This window comes from Triturus cristatus, chromosome 1_1 (genome assembly GCF_964204655.1).
Source record: "Triturus cristatus chromosome 1_1, aTriCri1.1, whole genome shotgun sequence".
NCBI classification, from domain to species: domain Eukaryota; kingdom Metazoa; phylum Chordata; class Amphibia; order Caudata; family Salamandridae; genus Triturus; species Triturus cristatus.
This window is the reverse complement of record NC_140579.1, coordinates 137,126,386-137,146,330: the sequence shown is the minus strand read 5'-3', so window position 1 is coordinate 137,146,330 and position 19,945 is coordinate 137,126,386. Positions and strand designations below refer to the sequence as shown.

The 19,945-nt window shown below is 46.1% G+C and overlaps 1 protein-coding gene across 8 annotated transcripts in view; it reads left to right on the top strand.

Annotated features, from left to right (window-relative positions):
- The window catches only part of COL11A2 (collagen type XI alpha 2 chain), a 348,341-nt gene extending 344,435 nt beyond the window's left edge, over positions 1 to 3,906 (top strand). For all 8 annotated transcript variants that reach the window (XM_085619742.1, XM_085619662.1, XM_085619350.1 and 5 more), the window contains one exon: positions 2,886 to 3,906. In XM_085619742.1, the coding sequence (XP_085475868.1) occupies positions 2,886 to 3,032 (147 nt within the window). In that variant the 3' untranslated portion in view covers positions 3,033 to 3,906. The remainder of the gene's footprint in view (positions 1 to 2,885) is intronic.
- The last annotated feature ends 16,039 nt before the right edge of the window (positions 3,907 to 19,945 follow it).

The window sequence follows — 19,945 nt, the reverse complement described above, 5'->3', positions numbered from 1 at the left end:
GGCGCATTATTCACCGAATACTACACAGAGAGGATGCATTATTCACCGAATACTACACAGAGAGGATGCATTATTCACCGAATACTACACAGGAAAGGCGCATTATTCACCGAATACTACACAGAAAGGATGCATTACTACCATAATACTACACAGGAAGGGCACATTACTACCATAATACTACACAGAAAGGATGCATTACTATCATAATACTACTCAGGAAGGGCGCATTATTCACTGAATACTACACAGGAAGGGTGCATTATTCACCGAATACTGCACAGGAAGGGCGCATTATTCACTGAATACTACACAGAAAGGAGGCATTACTACCATAATACTACACAGGAAGGGCGCATTACTACCATAATACTACACAGAAAGGGTGCATTACTATCATAATACTACACAGGAAGGGCGCATTATTCACCGAATACTACACAGAAAGGATGCATTATTCACTGAATACTACACAGGAAGGGCGCATTATTCCTCGAATACTACACAGGAAGGGCGCATTATTCACCGAATACTACACAGGAAGGGCGCATTATTCACCGAATACTACACAGGAAGGTTGCATTATTCACCGAATATTACACAGGAATGGCACATTATTCACCGAATACTACACAGGAAGGGCGCATAATTCACAGAATACTACACAGAAAGGATGCATTATTCACCGAATACCACATAGGAAGGGCGCATTATTCACCAAATACTACACAGAGAGGGCGCATTATTCACCGAATACTACACAGAGAGGATGCATTATTCACCGAATACTACACAGGAAAGGCGCATTATTCACCGAATACTACACAGAAAGGATGTATTACTACCATAATACTAAACAGGAAGGGCACATTACTACCATAATACTACACAGAAAGGATGCATTACTATCATAATACTACACAGGAAGGGCACATTATTCACCGAATACTACACAGGAAGGGTGCATTATTCACCGAATACTGCACAGGAAGGGCACATTATTCACTGAATACTACACAGAAAGGATGCATTACTACCATAATACTACACAGGAAGGGCGCATTACTACCATAATACCACACAGAAAGGGTGCATTACTATCATAATACTACACAGGAAGGGCGCATTATTCACCGAATACTACACAGAAAGGATGCATTATTCATTGAATACTACACAGGAAGGGCGCATTATTCACCGAATACTACAGAGAAAGGATATATTATTCACCGAATACTACACAGGAAGGGCGCATTATACACCGAATACTACACAGAAATGGCGCATTATTCACCAAATACTACACAGAAAGGGTGCATTATTCACCGAATACTACACAGAAAAGGCGCATTATTCACCGAATACTACACAGAAAGGGCGCATCATTCACAGAATACTACGCAGGAAGGGCGCATTACTCACTGAGTACTACACAGGAAAGGCGCATTATTCACCGAATACTACACAGGAAGGGTGCATTATTCACCGAATACTACACAGGAAGGGAGCATTATTCACCGAATACTACACAGGAAGGGCGCATTATTCACCGAATACTACACAGGAAGGGTGCATTATTTACCGAATACTACACAGGAAGGGCACATTATTCAACGAATACTACACAGGAAGGGTGCATTATTCACCGAATACTACACAGGAAGGGCGAAATACTACCATAATACTACACAGGGTGGGTGCATTGCTACCATAATACTACACAGGATGGGTGCATTACTACCATAATACTACACAGGAGGGGCGCATTACTACCATAATACTACGCAGGATTGGTGCATTACTACCATAATACTACACAGGAAGGGCACATTACTACCATAATACTACACAGGAAGGGCGCATTACTACCACAATACTATACAGAAAGGGCGCATTATTACCATCATACTACACAGGAAGGACGCATTACTACCATAATACTACACTGGAAGGGTGCATTATTTCATTGACGGTATACAGGAGGTATGCATTATGTGCCTGGATATGCCCATGATTTCCCTGATAGTACACAGCAAGCGTGACTTATTCCCCTAGAAGTATTCTTAAAGTGCACTTTATTTCTTTGTTATTAGAGGGGAACAGCAGATTATCTGATGGTATACAGGAATTGGACATTATTCACCTGATACTGTTTGTAAATGCACACCATTACCCTGATAATGCACAGGAAGTGCTGATTATTTCCCTGATGCTACAGAAAGCTATACATTATGTCCCTGATAGAGGGCAGGAAGTGCATATTATTCACCCAAAACTAAACATGAATGCACATTTTTCACCCGATAGTAAACAGGAAGCAGACATTTTACACCTGGTAGTAAGCAGGAAGTGGACATTGTACACCCGGTAGTAAACAAGAAGATGAAATTTTACACCTGTGGTAAAATGGAAGTGGACATTGTACACCTGGTAGTAAACTGGAAGCTGACATTTTACACCTGGTAGTAAAAAGGAAGTGGACATTGTACACCTGGTGGTATACAGGAAGCAGACATTATACACCTGGTAGTAAGCTGGAACTGCACATTAGTTTGATGACAGCACACTTGAAGAAGACCTAACTCTTTGATAAAACACATGAAGGGTATATTATTACTCGGACAGTATAAGGAGGAGATACACATCCATGATAATGTAGAAGGTCAGGTCACTCCTTTCATGGTCTCCTTCTCTCAGCAGACGAGTCCCCTGACTCCAGTTGGTGGTTGTTCTTCTTGTAAAACCCAGACTTGAGTGCAAGACATGGCAACGACTGTTGTAGATACACAGGCGTGCTTTGCTGAGCGTCAATATGTTCTCGTCATGCTGTGTCTGCATCCTGACTTATGCGTACTTTTCCATTTTGTCTCCTCAACTCCCCACAGATGAGGAAGGGCTACGATAAGACGGTGCTGGAGGTGAACACGCCCCGGGTAGACCAACTCCCTGTAACGGACGCTATGTTCATGGACTTTGGAGAACCCAACCAGAAGTTTGGCTTTGAAGTGGGACCTGTTTGCTTCCTTGGCTAGACCTCCCCACTACCTCTCTCTACTACCCCCTCTGTCCCTGTCCGCACGGAAATTCATTTCCAAAGTCACCCCCAGACGAGCCAATGAGAGAATTCACCCTATTGCCAATGAGAAACTTCACCCTATCGCCTAGACAAGAAGGAAAAGCCACGACTAAAAAAGGACCACAAGAAGGCGAATCCAGAAGGGACCAAAAAATACATTTTACCTCGACATCCCCTTGCCGTCGGGCCTAAGCAATGTCCTCTCTCCACAAGGAACCAAAGACACGTACTCTGGAAAAACTTGCTTTTTTACAGAATAAATATATGTTTTAAGATATATTATCACCAAAGAGGAGTCGCTGACCCTATTGGACCCTATTGGACGAAAACCCTTTCCCAAAATAACTGGAATTTAGAGAACCTCAGACACTGATCCAACGTTTCCCACAGTCGTGTTCTTCTCACACTATGCCCCGCGCGTACACCTCTCCTTCCCTCTGCCAGAGGTTTAAATTATGTCTAAAGATATATTTAAAAAAGGAAAAACAAGAAAAAAATCAACACAACACAGGGAGACTTTTCAGCTATTTTTTGTTTTGTTTTTAAGTTAATGGTTTTATTTATCTCCTGAAATTGATTCTGGCCCTTTAGCACAATGAATTTAGGCTGACAACTCTTAAAATGAACCAAAAAGGAGGAAAACATAGGAGAAACAAAGTCTGTGAAAATAAATTTCTTTATGGTGCTCGGAGAAAAAATATTTACAGTCAACAAAACTTTTTTTTATTTTGTAAAAAAAAGAGACACAAACTCTACCAGGTGCTGAGTGTTATTTTGTAATGTTTGTAAGTATGTTTTATTCGTATTGTAATATATAATCTATAATTTTACTGCCTTGTTTTTTTGTGTTTTGGAATTTTTCTATAACAAAATTGAGGGTATTCTGTATAGTTTTGCATATGTCACCCCTCAGTACAATATCACCCCTTCTCATTGTCCTGTTTGCACTGGGATATCACTTCCTGTTTCTGCCATTCCAACTGTCCTTTCTCTTTCGTTCTTTGCACATTCCTAGACTTTTGGGTACTTCCCTCACTCTGCTCTGCTCTTTTTTGAACATTTTAGTCTTTGTGTCATGAATAATTTACAGATTTACAGGCCAAGTGGCAAATCAGAAGAGGCATGTGCAATATATAGGTCAGGCAGAGGCAGGGGGCGTGAATCGCGCTGTCGTCTAGTGGGAACAAAGTCAATGTCTGACCTGTTCCGGTTATTCTCTCTGACCGTTCTTTCTCTGTAACCGGAAGTGACTGGAGAGGAGGAGAGGGCGCCAGAAAGTCATGCTGGATTTTATCTACTAGAGTTGTCATAGAAACCCTAAAACAGAAATAACCTGAATTGTTTTGAAGTTAAAAGTTAATAGAGTTATGCTTAAAAGCCTCCATTACCTGGTTGCAATGTAGACCCACTGTGTCTCACCCAGGGTGAGCTCTCACACCACAGGTGTTTGGGTTCCTCTAGCACCCTAAACAATTTGCCAACTGTCTGTAGAACAGAGGGGCTGCCAAGAATAGGTAAGGAGCCTGGAGTGACTAGAAGCAGTTTCCCAGTTCAGCCGCCCGCCCTCAAGCTGCAGATTCCAACTCTTCAGGTCTGCTCGAAGCGTGTCCCATGCACCTTGCTCAGGAGCTGGTGAGCTGCAGTGGAAGGCCACAGACACTGGCCTCTCTCCTTATGACCATGCTATGAGGCAGATGCTCTGGAGAAGAAACCTGGCCTTGTGACTCTCATACATAGAAACAGGGTTTTGTGGCCAGATGGCTCCTGGTGAAGAACAACTCACTGTGAATCGTGGACTTTCTTTCAGATCGTGGCCAACAAGTCAATTTCCAAGTTCATTCTGTGTGTATTGTGAATCAGTAATGAGCGGGTGCCGTGATCTGTATATGAGCTGACCTTTGATTCTGGCCAAACTGAGCTGTCCTGCAATCAGTCACAAGGTTTACAACACAACTGTCTGTACTTGGGTAGCATTTCTGCACTCACTGAATATTGGGAGTCACCTGGTGTGTTTCCTTCTTCGTGCAGCCTTCATTTGTACAACTCTGGTTAGAGCTCTTTCTTGAACTATGGCCCTTCCGCCAGCTGCTGTTGGACTTTGGGCCTAGTTGTCTACTCTAAGGGTCAGGACCTCAGCTCTTTGCTCAGACATTCTACTGAGGACTCATCTCTGAAGCCTCCACTGATCGCCTAATACTGGATCCCACAGGATCCTCTCCAGTGCAAGTAGATGCTACAGGTGCAAGGACATGTGATTGACGATAACGGATGCTTTGACAAGGTTTATGCGTATTAAAAAGAGTATCATCTGTTGTTCCAGCAATGTTTCGGTTGGAATTAAATGCCTGGGTACTCCAGAGGCACAGTTTGCTGAGGGCTCTACACCCGCTTAGCTCTTCCTAAGCATAGGTTCTTCCGATGCATGGCTTCTCTACATGCACAGATTCTCCTTCTGGCCAGTGTTTTGCCACAAGAGTCCTCCAGATGAACATGTTCTGCTGCTGCTGTGTACATGCTTTTCAGATGCTCATGTTAAGGGCTCTGTTCCCAAACTGAGACCATCTGAGGTCTTCTTGAATGCACTTCCTCGGCATAGTGAAGACCCCGGCCTCAAACTGCAATCTTGAGGGGCATGTTGCTTCAAGCTCTTAGACATTTATTCTGCCTTTGGCCTTTTCTTAGTTCTAAAAAACACATCTCTGAGACCTTCATGGACCCTGTGTCCCTAGGACAACAGTCATTTCCAGGCCCAACATGAGGTGCTGAGCTTGAGTGAGCTTGTGAGTTCAGTAGCATTAATAGCACCATGACGTGCCTACTCAAGAGTGTCTCTCTAATTTGACAAGAAAAATGCTCCTGGAGTCTTCACTGCATCACTAACCTCAGATTCTATTATGGATAGCAAGTGTGTTTGTCTACATGCTTCTATGACCATAATCCTGTCTGGGATCATTTGGAAGACTTAAAAACCAAACAATATAATCACTGTTTTTTTAGACATTAAGCAACCAGGTGGCAAATAACTAAGTAACAAAGTTTTGGAGCCCAGGTTCTCCACTCAACCTGACAAGAAGCTCAGACTCAAAGCTATAGCTTTTTAAATTGTCGAAGTGACAGACTTTACCACACGGTGCTCACAGCCAGTCATGTCTTCTTGCCTCCCCTTCTCTTCTTCCTCTCACTGGACCTCCGTTCTGGCCGATCCTCATGGCCGGGATGGAACTACATAATTCATTTCTCCTATAGAACGATGTAATGGGGATCCAGCAATTCTTCTTCGTTGAACATAGGCGGTCTTCCACTCAGAAAATAATAGTTTATATTTGTTGCAATGTTCGAATATAAATAATAAAAAAAAAATAAACGACTTCTATTGCATCCATTACTGTGTCTGTACAATATGGCAGCATCCGCGATTCGGATAGCACACTTGCTCCACCATGCACGTCATCCTTAAACCCCAAAATCTTCAGAAATATGTCCTCCCACCATCAAGGTTCTTGCTGACGGATAGGAAGACATATCCCCGGCACTTCTTTAGCTAACATTCTCCTGCATGGAAAACATTCTTTGATTCAGCACCTTCAGAAAGATCATCTCTAGTACCTCAGAATGCTTCAAAGGCCTGGGAATAATTTCTGCAAAGACTATGAATGTGAAGGAGATTCCTTGCTTCAGAAGGTAGAAGTTATTTACCAGGAACACTGGTTGTCCATTATGGTTACTTCTGATGAATACTTCTAACTGCAGATTCCTCGCCTTTTGAATTGCCTCAGCTACCAAACTGATTCCAAAAGCTGTTTATCAATTGCTTCTGCATGCAGTAAGGTGGCGCCATCAGAATGTGTATTTGCTTTGTCCTGCCTCCTGCAGTGATGACGTAGAACCATATATAGAGGCAACTCCTGCATGTTATCATCTGTTCCTTTGTTTCCTGTGCCCTTGAATGCAAATCCTGAGCTCTACTCCGGAAATTGAAGGAGTTTACCAACTCCATGTCTGTGTTTTATGTGACAGTGTGCAAAAGATGTCTCCCCCAAAGACTACAGGCATCGATCCATGCTGCATCTGCAGGGAGCAAATGTCCATTGCAAACTCGCATGACATCTGGCTTTGAGGTCATGCATTCAATGATGATTTAAAATCATGCAACAAATTCTCCCTTCACTCGCATGACATCTGGCTTTGAGGTCATGCATTCATTCATGATTAACAGTCATGCAACAAATTCTCCCTTCACTCGCGTGACATCTGGCTTTGAGGTCATGCATTCAATCATGATTCAAAATCATGCAACAAATTCTCCCTTCACTCGCATGACATCTGGCTTTGAGGTCATGCATTCATTCATGATTAACAGTCATGCAACAAATTATCCCTTCACTCGCATGACATCTGGCTTTGAGGTCATGCATTCATTCATGATTAAAAGTCATGCAACAAATTCTCCTTTCACTCGTGTGACATCTAGCTTTGAGGTCATGCATTCAATCATGATTCAAAATCATGCAACAAATTCTTCCTTCACTCGTGTGACATCTGGCTTTGAGGTCATGCATTCAATCATGATTCAAAGTCATGCACCAAATTCTCCCAAAGGGAGGCTGAAGTTGCACATCGCCGATTGAAAGAAACAGTCCTGCTCCAAATTGCAGTCCACCTTCTGCTCCGTATACCGGTCCAGGTCATTGTCCTCAGGTAAGTCTAAGACTAAATCTAAGAAAAATTCCATCTCATATTCAAGAAGTCCAGACGCGAGTCCTCCTGTGGCTCGTGCCCCAGGCAGGGATCGCTCAGTCGGCACTCTCGAGGCCTCACTCTTCGCCAGTCATCCGATTCCGACCATATTCGACAGCTGGTCATCCTTGACTCCACACCCTGTAGAGGCCTTCAAGGAGGCTATACTGCAGCTTTTCTGGGTGGTACAAGTTCCCCCTGGATTGTCTTTGGGCGCAGTTGGACTTGTGATGGTGAGTGCTGCCCTGGTGCTGACTGACCCCGCTAGACCTTCACCACGCCCCTGTTCTGCCTTTACTCCTTTGCCCAAGGCAATGCCAGTTCCATCCAAGCCTAGCTCCCAGTTTCAGTGTCACCATTTCCGGACAAGATCCTAATGCCACTCTTAGATTCTGGACTGAGTTCGGCTAGATCTCGGCCCTTGTCTTCCTTCAGGTTTACTAAGGCACACTGAGTTGTGTTAGCGGACTTGCCGGCAGTGCCATTGCCTCAGTGCCAGCATCTTTGGTGACTTGAAGCCCTATTTGGCTCAGATTCAGATGCCAAGCAAGGCCCTCTGGATGCTCCACATGATGCAGATGATGATGAGGTGGCAGCAGTCCTTAATTTGAGCCGGTGGTTTCCGGTGCTCGGCACCAGCGCTTAATTGTCAACACCGGCGCTTATTACAGTCTGCCACATGGTGGCGCTGTTTATGTAATTTAGAGATGAGCAGAACAGTTATTTATTAATACAACTAAAAAAATCCTGCAGTCAAAGCTATTCCTATAGCTTTGGTGGCCTTCATCAGTCCGAACTGTCACACTTGTGGGAGTGTAATGGTTAGTGGTTGTGTAGGTACCGTCACCAGCAGTGCTGACTGGAGCAATTGGCGGTGCATGCTCCAATGGCCTCCTGATAAGGGCTCTGGCATTTATTATTTTACAAATTAAGCACTGGGTGGCAGACAATTTTCCCCCCTCACTATACTGATTATGGACTGTACTTAAACCTTCAAAATACTAGTGGGTGGAACTCAACTCTCCTTTGTGGCACCCAAGTGCCTCCTTTGCTGTGGTGGTACGCAGGGCAGCAGAGGTGTGAAAAACTGCAGTTTCCAATTGGGGAAACTGAGGCTAATCTGCTTACCAAAATGTTACTGTTGGGCCTGCAGCTTCAGACATTTTTCTACCCTTCAATAATGTCCTGAAAGATGCCGCGGCATGGGCTAAGCCGTGCTCGGTACAGGCGGTTAGTCGCCCGTAGCTGGTGCTCCAGGTGACCCAGCCTTCTTGACTCGGCACCCATCACCAGAAAGTCTTGTAGTGCAGCTTCAGCAAGGAAAGTGTTGGCTAATGCGCCTCCTAATAGAGAGTCTAAGCACATTGACACTCGGCCAGAGGGTGCTCTTTGGCATTACAATTAACATAACATGTGTATTTGTAAAGCGCACGTTCACCCAGAGGTCTCTTGGCGCTGAATAACAGATGTTCATTGTTACCCAACTCAATGGTACTCATTTTATCGACCTCAGATGGATGAAAGACTGAGTGGACCCACCAGGATTTGAACCTGTGACCATCATGTTGAACACCGGCCCCTGCAGTGGACGCATTAGTCTACTGAGCCACCAGACCAATACAATTGTATGCGAGCTGCCTGTTGGGCAGATACACCCACTTCCCACGGCAGGTGGTGAGTGAGATCGTGCCTGCCCCTCTGGAGGAGTTTAGAAGTACCTTTGCAGAAACTATAATGGAAGCATGCTGCTTCTTTGAGGCCGAGTTGGATACTACAGATTGCATGGGCCGTGCCATGGGCATTGGTTGGCGATTCGTCACCAGAGACGAGCAAGCATCCTTTATGGATATGCCTTTTGATAGCTCCAGGCTGTTTGGAGACGAGGCAAAGTCAGTGAAGGAGCAGTTAACGGACAGACATGCTGCAGCCCACGCCTTGGGCTTGCACGCCTGGTCTACCAGTTCCCTCATCAATATTGGGAATTCAGGAGCTATGCCAAGGGCCAGGCGTGCTACCAGAGGCTGCCATCTTAGCCCGTGCAGTGGCCTGTCCAGACCATTTAGGGCTCCAAGGAGTGTGGTGGCAGCAGACAATCTGCATCGTCTTTATCCTCTGTTGCTACCAAGTCTCTCTCATTGCCCTTTTGGGAATCACCTGTGGCTAATTTGAGGCAGAATATGCTTTTACCTGCCCAACTTGCAGTCCTCTCATAGCAGTGGTTCCTGCAGCTTGTCTGCTATGGTTGCACTCCTCCCTTTCTGCCCAACCCCCTTCTACAGCTCCTCCTTCTGCTCAGACCTTGACAGAACTTGTCTCCATCACTGCCGAAGCAGCTCAACCATTTCTGGCCAAAGGGGCAATAGAGAGAGTCACAGAGAAGAAGGCCAACTGATGCTGTTCCCATTACTTCACCAAACAAAGGGTGGGATGAAGGCAATTTTGTATCTTTGGTTCTTAAACACCTTCTTTCGGAAGGACAAACTGAAGATGCTGACTCTGGCGCAGGCCATGTTGCGTATTTTGATGTACCCATCCTGCAGCCCACAGGCATTTCCTACACTGTAAGAGAGAAGCAGTTTCAGTTCACCTTCCTGCTCTTTGGCCTCAGCTAGGCCCCCCCTGATATTTACAAAGGTGATGGCAGTGGTCACAGCTCAGTGGTTGAGAGTGCATATATTCCTGTACCTCGACTAGTGGCTGTTGAAGGCAGGTTCATCACATTCAGTCATGGACCGCCTGCAGACTACCATCTGGCTTGTATCTTCGTTGGGGCTCTCCATCAATCAGCCAAGCCCCCACCCCCCAGTCAGTGCAGAGGATTTCCTTTGTAGGAGCCAATCTATATACGGTGGCGTATAAAGCTTTTCCAACCCCACAACGACTGAGCCAGAAAAACTGAGTGGCCCAGTTTTTCTGGCTCAGTCCTGTGTGTTGAGCCAGATGGCTCTGATGGTTCCTGGTCTCCTGGCCTTGTATATCCTGCTGGTGCTGCATGCCTGTTGGCAAATGTGGGCTCTGCAGTGGAACCTCCATCTTCAATGGCCTCAGAACTGGAGGTGCCAGAGGTGTAGGTCAGGGGCCTCTGGTCTCTGTACGAGCAGAGGCATCACATCAGTGTCCTGGAGCTACGTGTCATCGGACTGGCCTTTCTACCTTTCCTCAAATGCAACAAACAGGAAGGTGTGGTGTTGAATGTGCTTTGCCTGATGGCACGGAGGCTGCAGTGCTACCTGGACCTTCAGGGAATTTCCCCGACTGTCGACCATCTAGCAGGCTCCCTGAATGCTAGCGTAGATGAGTTCAGCAGACAGCATCAAGCCAACCATGAGTGGCGTCTGCACCCAGAGGTAGTTCAAGGCGTGGGATGTGCCATGGGCAGACCTTTTCGCTACCACAAAGGATGCTTATTGTTGAGGCGTTTGCACTCTATAGTTTCTGCCACAAGGCTCCCTGGGAGACGCATTCTGCCAAAAGTGCGAGTCGGCTCTCCTCTATGAGTTCCACCTCTGCTGCTGTTTTCTCGGGCTCTGAAGAAGGTCAGGAGGAACCAACACCAGATTGTTCTGGTTTCTCCAGACTGGGCTCAGAGGACCTGATGGTCTGACTGTCTGGAGGACATGCTGTCCCAACATCAGGTCAGGGTACCATGCAAACCACAACCTCCACAGCCTGCACCTTCATGCATGGAGATTCAGCACAGTCAGACGAGAAGGTATCGCTACTTTTCTTGTCGCTCTGCAGGTTAGCGTGTGGATAGATAATAGGAGAAATGTTGCTTAGCGATATTTCTCTCGTTATCTTGGGGTGAAATGCCCACTTTGCATCTCATTAGAGATGCGAAGATGGGCTTTGGGGGAAAGGGCGATAAGGCAAGGATTCATGCGATAGCGTGACCTTGCTGATAAGGCGATAAAATTATCGCCACTTTCTGTCCGAAAACGGACGCTAAAGCGGTGATAATTTTATCGCCTGGCCTTGATGATATGCCCCTTGGTTCTTTCCTTCTTGAAGTGCACAGCTTTCAAGCCTATGCACAACTGTCCCTTGAAGCTGTTGACCCTGAAACATGTCCGATTCTGCACCCGTCAGTGAACTTCAGGCGTTGTCATTGCAACCTCCGTATACCACCTTCTTTTCACACAATCTGGGGCTTTGGATTCAGTCATCAATTGTACCGAAGGTTGAGTCTCCTTTCCATGTGGGACCGTCCATCACGCCCCCTAATTTCTTGTCTCCGCCACATTCCTCTAAGGAGGAGGAGGAGCTACACTGGTTGGTTCCTAGGAGAGCCCTTGGTTTCATATCAGATGGATTAAGGAGCATGAGTGGATAACCAACCTTTTGTGGCATTGTCTGGTGCCTAGAAAAGAGAGGACGTCCACAAAAAGACCTTATCCAGATGCACCATTCTTTGCATAAAGACATGCTATGCCCTGGCTAAGAAGGAGCCTCCTGGGAGATTTTGGGCTCATTCCACCAGCGCAATGACCTTGCCCAGGAGCGTTCCTATGCTCAACATCTGCTAGGCAGCTCCATGGTTGTCTGTCCACACATTCACTAGGCATTACTGCCTTGACACTCAGGTCTGCACGGAGATCGATTTTGCCTGATTGGGCCTACATGATTGTCTGTCCTGAAGTCCGCTCCTCGGACCCTCCCCTTGGGAGGTACTGCTTTGGTATCCATTCCAAAGGTGAGGAATCTGCGGATAGAAGTCTCTATCAGACGAACAAGTTACTTACCAGTAATATTCTTTCTGGTGGCGACTCACAAACCACCCTCCTCCTGTCCTGTGGTGTGGACTTCTATATGTTCCACGTAGCTCCTGCACAATGCCACAGTTCCTAGTCCATCTAAGGTTGCAGAATGCTTTATTTTAAACTGGTGTCAGTGGGCAGAGGTGGGCCCTTTTTATGGCCTGCGCTGTCACTTCTGGGAGTGGGATGAAGCCAATGTGAAGTTTAAGGTGCAGCTTACTGGTGCGTGGCAGCCCCAGCTAAAACGTTTCTGGATCCGGTCTAGCACCTTGGAGGACCCAATATGAGAATAATCCGCGATTAGACAGAGTCCACCAGAAAGAGCATTATCGAAGGTAAGTCACTCGTTCTTCTCTCAGGTTTGGATACTTTATGATCCAGATCACAGTGACAGAGAAGACATTTCTATAGACGGTATCTCTGGTAGGGTTCCAAACTATCAAGTGAGATAAGGCAACCCCCTAAAAATGTTTTGCTTTCAGGTCAGGGAACAGGGGGAAGAGAACAGAAGACTACAATACACAGTATCCCTCTAGACCTATATTGCTTTACGTCAAGTTTTTGTGGGCTCACATAGAAAAAGCACAAAACACCCTTATATATGCATTGTTATTATGTCTTTTTTATTTAGTTTCTTTTTTTCATCATTTTTACGCACGAGTGAAATTCATCTCTTTTTTTAAAACGTACAAAAATTTCTTTTTATGTACAAAACTGTCCAAGCCCTGCAAAAATATATAACAGTCTTTACATATATATATTGACTTTGGAAAAACAGAAATAGTGCCAAATAGAAGAAAAAAATATTATGTCTGTTAACACCAACATACAATTATTGGCATTGATTCAGAAAATCCTCAAACCATTTACACCTCTACACACTTCACATTCATATCACTGTCATACATAACATGCATACTACCCACCCCAGAGCCAAACAGCATGCACAGAAAAAAACTAACAGGGGTGAACCCCTCAACCCTCTGATGCTGTGCTGAACACTGAGGTGTGTCATACAGACTGGTCGACGCGCGTTTCGATGGCTTAATCTCCTTTGAATGCCATCTTCTTCAAGACCTGTTACTTAACGATTTTGTAACGGGCAAGATAAGGGGGATAAGTTTTCTTTCAAGCTACTTCAAGATCTCCAAGTTGGGTGAAATTATTTTGTCACAAAATGAGTGCTCTGCAGCATAGTTGTGAGAATGCAGCTTAGGGTGCCAACCTTCGTGTTGTCGTCTCGTTTTTTGCCATTTGTATATCTTTGGGTATCTCCTTGTGATCTTTCTTTTATATCCTTCTCTTTTGGACCACGACGTTTCTGGTTAGTTCATAAAAGTCAATAGTTCCCTCCTTTAAGGTGATCCTTGGGAGAATGAAAAGTTTTGCACGACCGGCAGCCCCTGCGTTGTAACAACTCCGCAAACGGTTCCAAACTATGAAAGAAACATTTACAGACCTGGAACAGTAGCATCTTCCTGGGATTCCGAACCTATTCACATCTCTTGATTTCCAACAGGGAAACCTCCCCTGGGATTTTGGCAGTGGAAGGGTGGATCGTTGTAAAGGGCAAAGGTTCCGAGTCAGAGGTCACAGGAGCCCCCAGTGGCCCTAGGTGAGCTGCCTCCAGGGTTTGGACAATGGCACCTAGAAAGAAACTGTTTAAAACTCTGCCTGAACTCTTCAAAATGGCAAATGCATTTATACATGCTTACCCCAGGCTGGCATAAAGATATACAGTCACTTTTCTTGCAAAATATGTTTAAGTCTACAAGATGTTCAGACCTCTTACCCTGTGAGTCCACAGGGTGGGTGAATCACAACCCACAGGTTAATGTGGTCAGACTTCACTAAATACCTGTACCACACTTGAGTAGAGGCGGGGGTGCTTAATATAGGGGGGGCTCAAAGGACCAGACCTGGACCACCACTGTGAAGCCCTGGACCAGCTGCTCGTTGAAGTTTGGGAGGGATGGCGTGAGAGGGTCGCAGGTCCAAAAACACTATTGAGAGTAGACACCCAGGGGTCTTCCATTTGAACCTTTTGCACAGAGATCACAAGTACTCAGCGTGTCATTGTATTCATTAGTCCTCACAAAGTACAATGTCCTTCACAAAACCTTCAGACAAACTCTGCTGCAGTTTCATGTCATTTGGCTACAATGCCACCTCTTTGAATTATGGGGCATATTACAGCCCTGGGTCCAGCATTATACTCTGCTGAGCGACAAAAACCCAAACCTTGGCTAGGTGGCAAGCCGCTGTTTCATGTTATTTGGGTACAATGCCCCCCCCCCTCTGAATTATGGGGCATATTACAACCCCAGGTCCAGCATTAGCCATGTCTGAGCGAGCAAGAGGCTACCAGAGTCCAGCCCTGGATTCACTTCAAGCACTCTCTGAAAGAAGACCCCATAGTGGGGCGACAAGCTCCATAACTAGAGAACAACCGCAAAGATAGGTTTGGTGGCAAAGAGAGCAGGTGAGGTGGGGGCGGTCTACATTTAAGGGACAGTGGCCTCCTCGCTAGCCCCCACATCCTGATCTTCATGATTGTGACCTCACTTTTAAAGCTCCTCCGCCTTGTCCATACCGCTCCTCCGGTGGCACCCACTGTGGCCACTGGACCAGTCTGTAGCACCTAATGGCTACTTTGAGCCAAACGACCCCAGGGCAAGATGGTGGAACTCAGTATTGAGTTAACATAAAACCCAGGAGCCTTGAAGTAATGCACAGTAGCTAATTTGAGTCAAGGAGGCATACTGTGAGAAGTGCGTGGGCTTCCCCGTGCAACCGCCCATGGATTTTGACGCAAAACCCTATCTACCATAACGACAGACCAGGCTTTCTGACAAAAATGTATGTCTTCGAGGCAGGTATAATGTTGGGAAAAAAAATTTGCTAAACTTTTTCAAGTTTGGATGTGGGCTCTACTGTACAGCACACATACGAACTTGGAAACGTAAGGCGAGGAAAAGTGTTTTGCACTGAAAGGGTCTCCTTCCAGTCCAAATCCTATGTTAGCCTTCGTGTGCGCAGCCTTGCACAATGGTGGGTAATGTGGCTCTCTTGGGCTCTCTCCATCGAACGCAACATTGGTCGCGGCGTCAAATATTAACAAATCTGGCCCTCGGTCTCAGAAGTGCCTGGCCTGTGCTCTTAGAGCAACCATGCCCTCGAACCATTGGCCAGAAGGGTAGAACTTTTATTAATGTCTGCACTTTATTTGACATATTCCTGGTTCTGATCATAAAACACTCTTTTCGAGCATTCCCTCGCTGGCTAAAAGGAAACCCTCAAGGCAGATTACACCCCATACATTTAAAAGAAAGAGAGAAAATACTCTTTAGCTTTCATTTGACCCCTTTCAGCTCTGGAAACCCTTCTGCTATCAACAAGTACTTATTTAAAAAAACCTGAGCTCTCTTGAAGCCAAATTCTGGATATTGTTAACAAAGGGCACCATGTGTGAAGTCAGATTTCAGAAGCAATGAACGTGTGATACACCAGAGAACTAACAACTCAGAAAGTTTCATTTTGGGGCACATCAATTAAAGATTGAAGGTGTTTATTCATAAAAACAAAAAAAGCATTGACACATTCACAGCCAGCCTTTTGGCCTTGTCAATGCTTGTTTTGTGTGTCAGGGTTTTTGTAAAACTTTATTGTTGGACAAGCAGCTGGGTCTTCATCAAAAAGTGTCTAATAGCAGTAGTGTGAGAAGTTGGACTGGTATATGCTGTCCACTAGTTAAAGTGGGCACCTTCCACCAGTCCAAACGACCCTTATTGATGATAGGTTAAAGACAACCTTTATTGAAAGCTATCCTAGTGGTAGCTATGGAGAGCAGCCTTCAGGCTAAGTCTCGAAGGAATGTAAAGCAGCTTGGTTTATCAGATTATAACCTCTTGAATGACCAAATGAAAGGAGAACCACACAAGGTATATATAAAATATATGTATTTATTACTAAACACTCACTCTTTATGAGATTAGAGCACAAGATACACAATATTAAAGCACTGAACAACAGTAAATATCACAATACACAGTGGGCTCCAGGGGGAGACCAAACCATAAACTAAGAAAGTGGTATAACAATCCTGACTTGACAAGACACAGTGCCTAGAACACGTACAATCACTGGGACCCCAACAAACCACCCAAGGTAGTGACACAGGGTACCCACGGAGGACGTGTGCAATGTGAGAACACAGACGCGAGCTCCGTAGAACTCTATCGGAAAGTTGCGGTTGAAATTTTAAAGATTAAGCACACTTAGGAGAAGACTTCAAGCAAACCCTTTGGAACATAGAAGGTTCTAAGGCCACCTATTCCAGAGGAGTCGGGTGCATAGGGGTCGAGTGGTGTCGGAAACGCTCGTTGATTTCAATGGCGTGATGCGAAGAAATGCTGCTGCCCGGAAGATGAAAAGTGTCCGGTGTGATCCAAGCCTGGATCAGAGCTGAGAGGAACCTCAAAGCAGAGGGGACAGAGTCTAGGTCACTTCACAGTGACCAGGGCCACGATAGACGAATGTCCACCAATGTCAGGTGTTTCAGGTGAGAAGAGGTGAAGCTTGACTCTGCAGCCACGAGGACCAGGAGACATCGACGATGACCAAAGTCCACAGGCGAGCTGTCCCACGAAGGATGTCGAGTGTTGGGGGAGGGGGGGTCAGTGCTCGGATTGAACACCAACAAGCCTTGGCAACCGCAACCCACACGGTCAGAGAAAAGATGCTTCGGTGAGGACCAGCTAGGTCCTGGGTACTCCCCAAGTGATGGAGACTCAGGGCATGTCAGGAGCAACTAGGAAGGCCCACTGACGGTTAAAGTTGCCTTCACAGGGACCCACAGGCCAACAGACCAGGGATCGCAAAGGGACCTCAAGCTGAATCACAAAATACCAGCCCACGGAACACTTGTGGAGTGTAGGCTGGAAATCTTTGGTGGAATTACTGCTCGGGATTAGGACTACAAGTAGCCCAAAGCACAGTCTCAGGGATCGCCAAAAGGCATATGCTGCTGCAAATGAAGACGGTGTCCAGGGGTACGGGTTGCACGGTCCCCACGAGGGCTGCGAGTCCCAGGTTTGCTGAGAGCTCTAGTCAACCTCTGGGACACTTGGAAACCCACCTCCTGTGTTGCAGAAATCTTTGGAGTCCTCAGGAGCTGCGGAGATGCAAACCGGTCAGATGCGTTTAAGGTGCCTGCCTTGCAGGGGAGTAACTCCTTGACTCCAGGGGAGATTCTTCAGTCATCCAACATAATGTAGATAGTCAAAGTACTTGGTTTCTGTAGCAGACTTTCGTCCAGGTAAATCCAGAGTCCTGTAGTCAGGGGTTCCTACTTTATACCCAAGGAAGGGGTGGGACAAACTCCGGGGACCCACCTATGGGAGGGTCAGGACAGAGGGGTGGCTACACCCATGTTCTTTGTCCAGTTTCGCACCAGAGCAGGAGCAAATGGCTCCTGCAACCGGTTTGAGCTGAACTATGCACAGGGACACCAAATGTGCCCCCAGTGCAGACATCAACGCACTCTCAGAGTGCACACACCCAGCCCCAATACACTAAAGCCTGTCTGGGAGGTGGTCAAACCTCCCTGTGACAGGAAACCTATTGTCCAGCCTTCCCCTGCCGGAGTTTCGTCCAGCAGCACGAGGGCAGACTCGTGTCTGTGGCTGGCAGCATCCATTTTGTGATGCCAGGGTCTGTGAAGCTGGTACCGGGTGTACCGGTGCGGTCATATTTCTCCCTCTAGTAGGGTGGAATCATACCCCCACACCAGTTACTGGTGTGGAGGTATGATTCCAAGGTGTTTGACACCAAACACGACATGTTTCCATGCAGCCATTTTAAAGTTAGCATTTACCACGAGGTTATAATGCACTTAAGTATATATGGTTGGCTGCATCACAAACAACCCCGGAATTTAGGTTCCGAAGGCTGAAGAGGGGCTCTGCTCATGCATGGGCACCCTCTCACATAAAACCCAGCACCCTGCCTTCAGGATTGATAAGGACTGCCATAGGGGTGACTGATAGGTTTATATGTGCAGTGATAAGGATAGATATAGTGAACCTATATCTAAGTAAGGGGTGCATACACCACCTTACACAGGCTGCTGTAGCAGACCAGTTGTGTCATTTTGAATGGTCTCCCAGCGGTGGCATACTACATGCTGCAGCCCCTGAGAGGCCTCTGGGGTACCTATGCCCTGGGTACATAGTATACCATATACTAGAGACTGATAAGGGTACCCCAGAATCCAATCTGGAGTGTACCTAAAGTACATGAACAACCAATTTAGGGTTGTTTAGCAGGATCCCAGTCAGGCTAAGTCGAAAACCAGCAAAACACTGAAAAAAAAGTGGGGGTAACTATGCAGTGAGATTCCATTCTCCTACAAGTAGTATTTTTGGTCTTGAACCCCACTCATTGCCTTAGTAGAGCCTGGCACTGAAGAGAGCTACTTTGTGTGCAAATGTGCCCCTTGTGGAAGGACAGAAATCCATCTCTCACATATGAGTTAGCCAATGGCTGCCATGAGTAGTTCCATGCGGTGTGCTATAGTGGGCGGAAGTAAAATGTGAGTGACGCAAGAACAGACCAATACATGAAGAGGTCTAGCTGACGCACCTATATGTAAGTATATTAGACACATACGTTTAGTAAAGTTAAAAGGTGTTGGCTCACGTGAGACCTAACTAAAAATGTGCGAATCACAGGTTTACCTTAATAGCCGTTGTTGTAGCAGCATCGTAAACAGAAGATGAGGCGTAGACGTATACCCTAAGTTAAATAAGTGAAGAGCTTGGTCACATACCTACTCACAACAAAGTCTGGCAGGTGCCTACTCTGAGATGATGGGAGTGAGAAAGGATGGCCTTCAAATGGTTGCTGACATGTAACTGTGTTTCCTGAGATACTACTTCAGAAGCCAGGATGCGAAAGGAGTGCCATGTTAGAGGTGGGCACTTCCTGTGTACAATGTTAGCGTGAGACAGAAAACATGGCTGAAGCGAGTAAATAAAGTTTATCGCGTTCACAGGTGTCTGCGACACCACACTGAGCTCCCAAGAGTCCATGCGAAGAGCTGAGGCTTCGACACTTGTTTGGGCACCACTAATGTTCAGAGGGCCCATGAACTCTGGGAAGAATCAGCCACTCCAAGGGCTACCACATGGCACCACTACATCTTCATGTAGCCCTGGACATCTGACATTTTGTAAACTTTGATCACTACAGATAGATCATGTCCAGTGTCAAAACAGAACCAAGTCAGTCCAGGAGCCACTGACCTTATATGGGCAAAGTGGCCAAACAGAGTGACATCCACGTAAGAGGTCACGGATGAGGCTCACCCGTGACC